The 12,135-nt window shown below is 37.8% G+C and overlaps 1 protein-coding gene across 1 annotated transcript; it reads left to right on the top strand.

Moving 5' to 3' along the window:
* The first annotated feature begins 6,275 nt into the window (after window positions 1-6,275).
* Window positions 6,276-11,827, top strand: LOC114182183 (probable translation initiation factor eIF-2B subunit delta). The gene is made up of 7 exons (XM_028068984.1): window positions 6,276-6,983; window positions 8,128-8,271; window positions 8,565-8,914; window positions 9,530-10,274; window positions 10,383-10,479; window positions 10,563-10,617; window positions 11,384-11,827. The coding sequence occupies exons 1-7, from the start codon at window positions 6,494-6,496 to the stop codon at window positions 11,444-11,446; spliced, it is 1,944 nt and encodes a 647-aa protein (XP_027924785.1). The 5' UTR covers window positions 6,276-6,493; the 3' UTR covers window positions 11,447-11,827.
* The last annotated feature ends 308 nt before the right edge of the window (window positions 11,828-12,135 follow it).

Raw genomic sequence — 12,135 nt, 5'->3', positions numbered from 1 at the left:
GTGGATCGTTCCAGTTAAATCAAACAAAAACAGTGTGCATCTGGAAAACAAAGTGAAAAAAAAAGGCACAACAAGCCTGAAAACGCTGATTGTTGGCCAGACTTTGATGAATTATTGTGAATTCATATCTCAATGGTTTTGAGTGATTCTTGTTGCAAAAATTTTGTTTATGTCTTATCTTTTAGGCACAACAAACAACTAAAATTAACAGGCACTGTATCACTCAAGAGAATTAACAAACAGAAGGTGTGCGCTCTGAAAAACAAAGAAACTGGAGCAGATTGCTCTCTGAAATTTTTTTGGAGATGTTCAAAAGAAAATCCAGTGGATTGGAGCATGACTATGAACTAAAATCATACATGAATAAAAGATGAACATCTCAAGACCCTCAGGTACCACAACTAACGGTGAAAATGGTTTAATCTTGGCAAGAAAACTGTCCAACCATCCACACACATAGTGTAAGCATCATTTGCGTAGTTGTGAAATGGTGGCACTGTTTCAAGCTTAGTAAAACAACAAAATGAAAGAAATAAACGGTGGAAATGAAGCAAAAGTGAAGAAGAAGACCATAGACAAAACTTAAACGGTAGAAAAATGAAAAACAAGCAAGATTCACCGATTTTTAAATGCAAGAAACTCAATAGAAAGAAGTAAATAGTGCTGAACTTTAAAGGAAAACTAGTAAATTATGTGAACCATAGCAAGTATGGAAATCTACAAATAGAGTGTAGAACACTCTTGTAGTCTCATAGTTGCATGGACTCAATGGAGAAACACAATAGAAACACATAAACACAACAAATGAACCGTGAATGATGAAGAACAATAAAAGAAGAAGAAGAAGAGAAGAGATGAAACAACAAGGAAACAAGGAAAACTAAACAACCTATGGATAGAACCCTTACCAAACCAAGACAAGTGACTACTCCACGATTTGGATGGCTCTAGATACCACTATGATGGAGCCTGGTGGAGACATGAAGCTCCAAGTGCAGCGAAAATGATAGAGGAAGCATGATTTATGTTTTATGTAGAAAACAAACCCAATTAGACAAGTTTTATGTAATTAAAAATAAAAGAAATTAAAAGGAATTAAAAGGAATGGGCCTAGGCGTTGGTCCAATGCTATAAGCCTTATTGGGGTCACATCAGGAAAACACGAAAATCATGCCAAGAAAGAAATGGTCTGAGATGAAGGGTAACTTACGTTGAGCAAAATGAGCTTGAGCGAACTCGACGGAGGCTGGAGATCAAACCTAGCAGAGCACTGATTTGGTGAGGAGAGGAGAGTAAGGCGGCTGTTTCTGAAAGTGAGAAGAGAAGAGTGCGTTAGGGCAGACTTAGGGTATGGTTCCCCCTTCTTGGGCCAGCCCTATGTTAGAGTTTGTTATTCAGAATAAATTTGGTTCCTATTATTTAGGAGTAGATATTTATTATTTACAGTTGTTATTTCCTTGATTGTAGCCTTGATTAAATCATGGGTAGCTTTTCTGTTAAGACTAATTGGCTTTATATAGCCCAGTTATTCGTTCAATAAATCAAGCTTTTACAACTACTTGCAATCTTTATTCATTTAGTCTATAACAGTGGTATCAAGAGCTTCATTTCACACGGGGCCTGATACTTAAACATTTAGAGAACGAAAGCGTAAACCATTCTCAACCATGGCTGACAGTAACAGTTTTCTCTGTATTCCTAAATTTGATGGAGATTATGATCACTGGTCGATGCTTATGGAAAATCTACTGAGATCAAAGGAGTATTGGAGTGTGGTGGAACAAGGCTTTGAGGAGAACAAGCCCACGGAGACCCTTACAAGTGTAGAAAGAAGGTCCTTGGAGGAGCTCACATTAAAGGACCTGAGAGCAAAGAATTATCTTTTTCAATCTATTGATAAAAATATTTTGAAAACGATAACCAACAAAGCAACTTCCAAAGCCCTATGGGATTCCATGAAGCAAAAGTACCAAGGTAATGTCCGTGTGCAACGTGCTCAGCTTCAAAGGCTACGTAGAGAATTTGAAGTTCTGGAAATGCAAGCAAATGAGTGTGTCAATGATTATATCTCTCGTGTTATGCTAATTGCCAATAATATGAGAAGTGCCGATGATACTATGGAGGATGGACAAATTGTGGAGAAAATTCTACGTACTTTGTCCGATAAATACAACTTTATTGTATGCTCTATTGAAGAATCAAAGGATATCAACAAGATGACCGTGGATGAGTTACATAGTTCGCTATTAGTGCATGAACACAAGGTGAAGCGGAAGGAGATGACTGAACAAGCCCTGAAGGTTACATGAGAAAGTCTCACTCCTCGAATTGATGATCGTGGCAGCAACAACAAATGGCGTGGTGGATACAGAGGAAGAGGCAGAGGTCACGGTAGAGGAAGAGTATTTGATAAATCCACAATTGAATGTTATGGCTGTCATAAATTGGGACACTTTCGATATGAATGTCCCACCTATGCCAAGTATGCAGAACACACGGAACTAGACGAGGAAGAGGAGATGTTGCTCATGTCATATGTGGAAATGCAACACTCCAATCAAGACGAGAGGTGGTTCTTGGATTCGGGATGCAGTAATCACATGAGTGGCGACAAAAAATGGTTCAGCGAACTAGATCAATCCTTCAAACATGGTGTCAAGCTGGGAAATGATTCCAGAATGGAGGTAGTGGGCAAAGGAAATGTTCGCATGAAGGTGAATGGACAAATTTTGGTGATTACTGAAGTATTCTTTGTCCCTGATCTCAAAACTAACCTGCTTAGTATTGGTCAACTCCAAGAGAAAAACTTGACTATATTAATCAAGGCTGATTGTTGTAGTATCTATCATGAAAACAAATGATTACTTATGCAAACTATGATATCTGCAAATCGTATGTTTGTGCTTTTGGCTTCAGTTCCTCCTGTATCTATTAATTTTTCATCGACTCTTAATGTGACCTCTAACAATATCACAAGTTTATGGCACCAAAGGTTTGGTCATCTCAATATGAAAGGGCTAAGGACACTTGCCTATCGGAAGATGGTTTACGGATTGCCTATTTTAAAGAATCCATCCCAAATGTGCTCCATATGTATGGCAGGAAAACAACAACGTCATTCATTTCCAAAGAAAAGCACTTGGAGAGCATCTAAACCATTGCAACTCATCCACTCAGATTTATGTGGTGCAATTACACCTGAATCACATAGTAAGAAACGGTATGTAATTACCTTTATTGATGATTATAGCAGAAAAATGTGGTCTTATTTTCTGCAGGAAAAATCTGAAGCCTTTGATGCATTCAAAAGGTTCAAATCTTTAGTAGAAAAAGCATCTGGTGATAAGATTTTGTGTCTGTGCACTGACAGAGGTGGGGAGTTCACATCATCCGAGTTTAATGAATACTGTAGCACTCATGGTATCACAAGGCAACTAATTGCAGCCTATTCACCCCAGCAAAATGGAGTGGCAGAAAGGAGAAATCGAACATTGATGAACATGGTTAGATGCATGCTGATAGCACGTGATGTACCAAAACAATATTGGCCAGAAGCAGTTAATCTAGCTACACATATCTTGAATAGATGTCCCACTACAGCTCTAGCAAACATTACTCCAGAAAATGCTTGGCAGAATAGAACACCGTCAGTGCAGCATTTTAAAGTATTTGGATGCATTGGACATGTTCACCTTCCAAATGCTTCACGGAAAAAGTTGGATAACAAGAGCATCAAATGTGTCTTCATGGGAATCAGTGAGGAGTCTAAAGCCTTCAGAATGTATGATCCAGAAACTCAGAAGATCATTATCAGCCGAGATGTAATCTTTGAAGAAATGGAGAAATGGGACTGGAATCAATCAGGAGAAACCACATCTCAAGATTTCTTATGTGCAGAAATTGATGAAAAAGAGGAAAATGAAGATTCACCTAGAGAGGCTACTACTGTAGGAGATCAGAGAGCAAGAAATACAGAGAGAACAAGAAGGCAACCAGTTTGGATGCAAGACTATGAATCTGGAGAAGGACTATCAGAAAAAGAAGAAGTTGCACAAATTGTTCTGGAAAAGCAAGTTGAGCAACTAACACAAGAGATGCAACAATTGGCCATGTTCGTTGCAAATGATCCCACTACGTTTGAGGAAGCTGTCAAAAGTCAGGTATGGAGGAATGCAATGGAGTCTGAAATTGCAGCAATAAACAGAAATGGTACTTGGGAGCTAACGGACTTACCAATAGGCACAAAGAAAATTGGTGTCAAATGGATTTTCAAGACTAAGATTAATGAAAGAGGAGAGGTAGACAAATGCAAAGCTAGGTTGGTAGTAAAGGGGTATGCACAACAAGCTGGGATTGATTATAATGAGGTATTTGCACCTGTAGCACGATGGGATACCATTAGACTAACTTTGTCCATTGCAGCCAGTCGTGGATGGAAAGTCTATCAGCTTGATGTCAAAAGCGCCTTTTTACATGGTGAGATAACGGAAGAGGTCTATGTAGAGCAGCCAAAAGGATATGAAGTCAAAGGTAAGGAAAACAAAGTACATAGACTCAAGAAAGCTCTTTATGGACTGAAACAAGCCCCTCGGACATGGTTCAGTAAAATTGAGTCATACTTCGTAAAAGAAGGGTTTGAAAGAAGCACAAGTGAACACACACTCTTTACAAAGAAAGAAGGAGAAACGAGTGTTTTATTTGTCAATTTGTATGTGGATGATCTTATCTATACAGGAAATAGTAAGCAGATGCTAGAAGAATTCAAGAACTCAATGAAAATGGAGTTTGAAATGACTGATCTAGGGTGCATGAGATATTTTCTTGGTGTAGAAGTCACACAAACTCCAAATGGCATATTTATCTGTCAGAAAAAATATGCCAACGAAATTTTGGAGAAGTTTGCTTAGCAAATTGTTCTTCAGTTAAAAATCCAATTGTTCCATGGGTGCAAGCTTACAACAGACATTGGCGGGATAAAGGTTGAAGCAACACGTTACAAGGAAATGGTAGGAACCCTTATGTATTTGACAGCAACGAGACCAGACTTAATGTATGTTGTAAGTCTAGTTGCTCGTTTCATGGAGGCTCCCACAGTAATGCATCAACAAGTTGTAAAAAGGATTCTACGCTATGTGAAAGGAACTACTGACATGGGGTTGTTCTATACACGTGAAGCAGGGGAGAATTTGATTGCTTATTGTGATAGTGATTATGCGGGAGACATTGAAGGATCGAAAAAGCACCTCGGGATATGTCTTCAAAATGCCAAATGGGGTAGTTGCTTGGAGTTCGAAAAAACAACCAGTTGTATCGTTATCCACCACAGAAGCAGAATTTATTTCTGCAGCAGCTTGTGCGGCTCACAGCATTTGGATGAGACGTGTTCTTGAAAAGTTGGGAGTAAAGCAAGAGAAGTGTATCATTAGGTGTGATAACAGTTCAACCATTAAATTGTCAAAGAATCCTGTTATGCATGGTAAAAGTAAGCACATTCACGTTCGATTTCATTTTCTTCGAGAATTAGCAAATCAAGGAGAAGTAGAACTAATACACTGTGGGACCAAAGATCAAGTGGCTGACATCATGACTAACGCATTAACGTTGGAAGCATACACAAAGCTTAGGAAAAGGTTGGGAATATGCAATTTTGAAGAGATAAACTGAATGTATAAAACAGTTCAGTTTAAGGGGGGATTTGTTAGAGTTTGTTATTCAAAATAAATCTGGTTCCTATTATTTAGGAGTAGATATTTATTATTTACAGTTGTTATTTCCTTGATTGTAGCCTTGATTAAATCATGGGCAGCTTTTCTGTTAAGACTGATTGGCTTTATATAGTCCAGTTATTCGTTCAATAAATCAAGCTTTTACAGCTACTTGCAATCTTTATTCATTTAGTCTATAACTCCCTAGGCCCAACCAACTTTGGGGCAGCCCTTAAGGACTTAGACAGAAAAAAATAATAAAATTAATGGACCTTACAAAATCACTTTTATTAACCGATTTAACAAAATTAATAGCAAAATAAATAAAAAAAACTTAAACAAAAAAAACTTAGTTAAATTAAAATGTTTTCCGACATCTCTCCTATGATAATATAATTCAATACTCTTAGTAAATACAAATTATATTTTAGAAATAAAAAGTGAATAAATCTTAATATTATATATGTATATATAATATTTAAATTTGTATATCTATATATTTAAATTATTAACCGTAATTCAAAACCTTTAACTGGTTTATTAAGGTAAACTATGAGCCCCTCCATAATCATAAACTTATCAACCTTTCCATCGCGAACAACTCATTATTCATTTCGGCTGCAAAGCAAGCAACTGTGTTAGTGCTTTCACGGTTTCACTCTTTCCTTTACTTCACTCCATCAAATTCCAGCCCCTCAAAATTTTCCCGAGAAAACAAACCAAATTTTCCTTCCATCCAAACACAGTCACTGTCTCTCGTAAACCCTACTTTTCTTTCATCTTCTTCGATGGATCCCTCTCGCCGCGCCCCGCGCGCCGTGATCGACCCCGTCCCCAAGTTCCGCCAAGTCGGGTTCTTCGCCCCGCCCGAACGCTCCCAATCTGGTCCTCCAAACACGACCCACTCTTCGCCCCCAATCTCCAACTCCCTCTCGCCGGTCATGATCCCGCCGCCGCGCCACCTATCGGACAACCTTCTCCTCCACGCGCCCCCCGCCTCATCTCCCCTTCGCGCAGACTCCGGCAGCGGCGGAACCTCCTTCGACCACGCGGACTTGTTCACCGCGCCGCTGTCGCCCGTTCTGCCGTCGTCGTCGTACTCCAGCAGGATCGCCGGCGACTTCTACAAGGGAAACGGTGGGAAGCTCGCAGCGTCGTCTTTCCCCCGCGGAGGTTTCGACCTGACGGCAATGAAGGCGGCGGCGGCCGCGAGCGTCGTTGTGCCGGCAAGCGAGCTGACCACGGTTTCCGTGGTGAATGATTCGCTAGGGATTCCCGGTGAGCTTCTTGTCAATGCTTAGGTTTGAATTTGAAGTGGTTCGGGATATGAAATGGTAGAAATATGCGTTGAATGTGAATTTTTGTCGTGTTTAGTGTGGAAGTAGGAACTGTGGTTTAAGTGATTTAGAGCGCGATTGGGGTAGCATTTGCAGAATTATTGATTTGGACGAAATAAATTTTGCAAAATTGATTTTGAAGTGATGTGATTTATGTTTATTGTATAGGGACATTAATAATAAGTTTTGGTAAAAACGTTTGAATCCAATGCTAGAATTGCTTCAAACCAATTAATTTTGGATTCTCAATCAATTTCTCAATGAAAACTAAACATGTAAACATTCGCCTTAAATCATGTTAGAGCATTTGGATTATAGTTTGTGGTAATATAGTTTGCAACTGGGTTTGCAATAGCAACTCAAGTCTGGCTTTACAAAGTGTATAAACAAACTTTTCTAAACATGTGATGAAACTAAGCATATACTTTCTAAACATAGTATGGAGCTACCTAAACTGAAACCCGAAGCCTTAGTTTGTATTTCAGTGAGAATCCTACTGAATCCAAAAGTTACTTAGTTGGCATTTTACTCAAACATGCACTTAGATGAGCTTTTTGTGTAGCTCGTGAGAAACTGTTTATAAAGGCGTGGGCTAATAATCAAAATCAACCTTCGATAGGTTCTAGAGTGGATAGGGTCGGCTTCTTGAGAAGTAAGGTAATGTGTTTCATGAAGGGAAGCAATCTTTATTGAGTTCGTGAATTTGACTATTACATCGCATGCATGCTTATAAAGAAGGAACATCTTTGAATTCCTTGTGATGTTTACAAGAAATGTAACAGAAGTTGAAGTTATATTATTTATTTATTTGTATTATTTAATTGAATATATAATATATCTTTTGCTACATGTTCTTTTAATCTCTACTTAGATTTTGTGAGTTGAGTTTTACTATTTGCAAACTTGAATGCATGATTTGAAGTTTTGAATTGGTTCAACTTGTTTCTTATCAATGTGTATATTTAGATCTCAAGAGATCAGTTTAAATATGTTGTCTCTATCTATAGTCTGTTTTTACTTTTATTTACTTTTTTTTCTTGATTCTGTTACCCATTTTTTTCATCTTCTTCCCTAATCCCCATTAGAAAAAGAAAAAGCAAGCCGAGGAGGAGGGTCAGCAGCGGAAGTGAAAGAGCAACCTGCTAGTTCAAAACAGAAACCAAAAACCTCAAAGGCTGAAAGACGGGCCCTTCAAGAAGCTCAAAGAGCCGCAAAGGCTGCAGCAAAAGGTGCGTAGTTTATAATGTGTCCTGTGAGTATGCATTTAAGCTATCTGACTTAAGTTCTTAAGCTGAACATATTATCTGTGATAAGCAATTATGTGCTCATCGAATTCTTTTATGTGTATTTATGACTAATTCTTTGTCAGAACTACTGTGTTCATAGACCCTAATACTTTGTTTCTAATGATCATAACATGCCTAAAAGTGGGATTTTATGATGCTCTTTCATGGGTCGCTTTTCTGCACAATTCATTGAGATAATGCTGATTAGTTAGCTTCAATAAAAATTGTGTTTCTAGCTGAAGGAAATAAAGCATCTGGAACTGCAGCCTCAGTAAATGCCAAACCAGCTAAAGCTGCAAAGCCTGCTCAGAAAATTGATAATGCAGCTGTTGCAGCATCTGAGAAGAAGGGAGGTGAGATTCCACCAGAAAAGGATAGAAAAAAAGATGCTCCTCAACCACGGATGCAGTATGATGACAAGAGTCGAGTGGAGAAAGCTAAACGTCGTGCAGTGGTAAAACAAACTGAAGCTAGGAACAGAGTTGAGTTGTTCAGGCATTTGCCGCAATATGAACATGGGAGTCAGCTTCCAGATCTCGAGGCAAGGTTTTTCCATCTTTCTCCAGTGCACCCAGCTGTTTATAAGGTATTTTGCATTTTTTGTTATGTCATCTTGTTACCATTATTTTTTGGTTATAGCAATTTAATATAGTATGTACTGCACTGAGAGCATTGCATGTGAGCCCTTCTGGAACCTGAATGCATCAACATATGTCACTTGCAGTAGTAACTCTGAACACTCTTTTCAGTAGATGAGATAATATGGTTCATTGATAGGCACCATGCAGTGCTTCCATTGTTCCTTATGTGCCGATGCCAACAGAAGTAGGAAAAACTAAAAGAAAGATTATGTACTACTTGTTTGTGTACAGTGGTGTAGTTTATATAGATCAATTCTTCTAAATCTGCGGAGTGAAAGGATTCTGTGCAACTTGCATAATGCAATTGTCAATGTCATTGACTGTTACATTCACTGCATCTTATTGCCTATCATACTTTCTGCAACTTAAGGGTTGAGTTGAATGACATCCACATGAAAATAAAGTGCATTTAACCTTCTATACATTTGCAGAAAGGATACAGCTTTATGAGCCAATTCAAAATTAAAACATATGGTGTTTTACTTTTAACGAGTAGGAAAGTTGTTAGACCTTTTTAAATATTTTTTCTCAAATCTTAAGATCTCCATTTTTTGTTACAGGTGGGTTTGCAGTATCTAACTGGAGATATATCTGGTGCCAATGCTCGGTGTATTGCAATGCTTCAAGCATTTCAGGAGGCAATCAAAGACTACAAGGTTCCACACGAGAAGACTCTTGTGAGGGACTTAACAGCAAAAATTAGTAGTTATGTATCATTTCTTATTGAGTGTCGACCTCTGTCAATCAGCATGGGAAATGCTATTAGGTTTCTCAAAAGTCGGATAGCCAAGTTACCTTTGACCTTGTCTGAATCAGAAGCAAAAGCTTCTCTCCATTCAGATATTGAGCGTTTTATTAGTGAGAAGATTATACTAGCCAACAAAGTGATAGTGAAGCATGCTGTCACCAAAATAAGAGATGGTGATGTTCTTCTAACTTATGGGTCCTCGTCAGCTGTTGAAATGGTACTATTACATGCACATGAGTTAGGAAGACAGTTTCGCGTTGTGGTAGTTGACTCTTGTCCAAAGCTTAGAGGGCAACTTTTGCTGCGCAGGCTGGTGGAGAAAGGTCTTAGCTGTACATACACTCATATAAATGCCGTTTCCTATATAATGCATGAAGTTACTCGAGTATTTCTGGGTGCTTCATCAGTTTTATCTAATGGAACAGTATATTCAAGAGTAGGGACTGCATGTGTTGCAATGGTTGCTCATGCATTCCGTGTGCCTGTCATAGTATGTTGTGAGGCCTATAAATTTCATGAACGGGTACAGCTAGACTCAATATGCTCTAATGAACTTGGTATGTACATAGAACAGTTGTATAAGATGAGGATTCTGTTTACAGTTCACGGTTAGCTTTTTGCATTATGTCTGTAAGAAGGTTGATGTTTCTATGATATTCTTACAGGTGATCCAGATGCAATTTCAAATGTATTGGGTAGAGAGGATGTCAACCACTTGGATGGCTGGGCCAATATTGAAAATCTGCAACTCTTAAATCTGATGTAAGCATTCATATTGCTGAGATACCCTCCAAATTCTCATTTTCCCATTCTTAACATTGCACTTCTATTTAAATTGATGGCAGTTATGATGCAACACCTTCAGATTATGTTTCAATGATTGTCACAGATTATGGCATGGTAAGTACTGAAATCTTAAGAGTATTTATGTCTTTGCTGCTAAAACATGCCTAAAAGTCAGCTACAGGATTTTAGTACGGTGTGCATTGTTTCTAACTTATATTGTGTAGATGAATTGAGAACACAAATTCTGTCTCTATTTTTGGAAAATTAATTTTGAATGAGCATATAATACCACTTTGAAAATCCTAAAAGAATAACATAAAACAACAAAAAAAAATGGAAAAATACTGTCAGAAGATGATATAATATTGTATTAAACTAATTACATATTTACGTAAAAGCTTAAGATTGGGATTGCCTCGGTGTTCTATTAGTGATCTAGAGCTTGAGCTGTAACTTCGTCACTTCTCTATTCTTAAAAAAAAAAGTTGAATATTGCTCACTGTCAGTGGCGGTGTGCATTACATCCATGCATTAAGCCTACCTCAAAGGCTCGTGCCAGTGTGTTAGAGAAATAATAAAGTATAGAAGCCATTGCCGAGTGTTGACCAGATAGATAAGCTTTCAGGATTGTTGGTTCAGGACAGCACAATGTGCATTTTGTTATATAATTTTTCCTCTTTCATTAAACATTTATATAAGGAAAAAGAAAATATGGAAATGAAGCAAGGAGGGACATTAGAAGAATAGAGGTAAAGAACCATAAAAACAAAGTATATATTTTTTATTATATACATAACTATCAAAGGCAATAGGGTCCTTTACATGTTTTTCACTTTTAGATCTTGATGATTTACTAAGAAAACGTGTTTTGCTTGCTCAGGTTCCCCCTACAAGTGTGCCTGTAATTGTAAGAGAATACGGGAGAGAACAGGTCTGGATATAAACTACGCAAATTTTGTACCATCAGCCATTTTGTGGGCGTGCAAGATCCCTATTTAGAAGCCTGATATGTTGGCATGCATGTTTTTGTATTATTTTGTCACCTTGGAATAATGTTAATGAGCCTTCCTGTTTCGAAATTTTGGACATTTCTGTCTGTATTCGCCTATCCTAGAGAAGAGTGCAAATTTTCGCCTCTCCAGGAAGATTTAGCCTTGCATTATCAGCATCTGTAACAGTTCATTTTCGATTATTCTTCAAATTTTGGATAATTATTCTGTTACAATTTTGGTTTAGCAAGTTGTAGTTGAGCTTAGCCCCTTCTTTAGTTGATGTACTGGAATTACGAAAATCATTACCATGGATTGAAGTTATCATTGAAAAATTGTGTTGCGTGTGATAGCTCTAATTGTCAGAAAATGGAAAGTGGAAATGGTTGGACGAAAACATGCTGTTGTCATTTCACCCCTTTCGCATGTGAAGGGTATTAGTTTGCAAGGAATAAATAATTTGAAGCTGACAGAATTTGAATCATTTCTTTTGTTTGGTGATGGACCATAGATTTGCGTCCAAGTGTGTATCAATATTAAGAATCAGATGAAAATAAGATGTCAATTTAAAATCGTTTTTAAAAAACATTATGTGACTTGCTAGTTTCGAAATATTCACCTTGTTCTCTACACCGTCTATCAT

Source organism: Vigna unguiculata, chromosome 4, assembly GCF_004118075.2.
Source record: "Vigna unguiculata cultivar IT97K-499-35 chromosome 4, ASM411807v1, whole genome shotgun sequence".
Taxonomy (NCBI): domain Eukaryota; kingdom Viridiplantae; phylum Streptophyta; class Magnoliopsida; order Fabales; family Fabaceae; genus Vigna; species Vigna unguiculata.
Note: the sequence above shows the minus strand (reverse complement) of the source record. Positions and strands in the feature narration are given on the sequence as shown.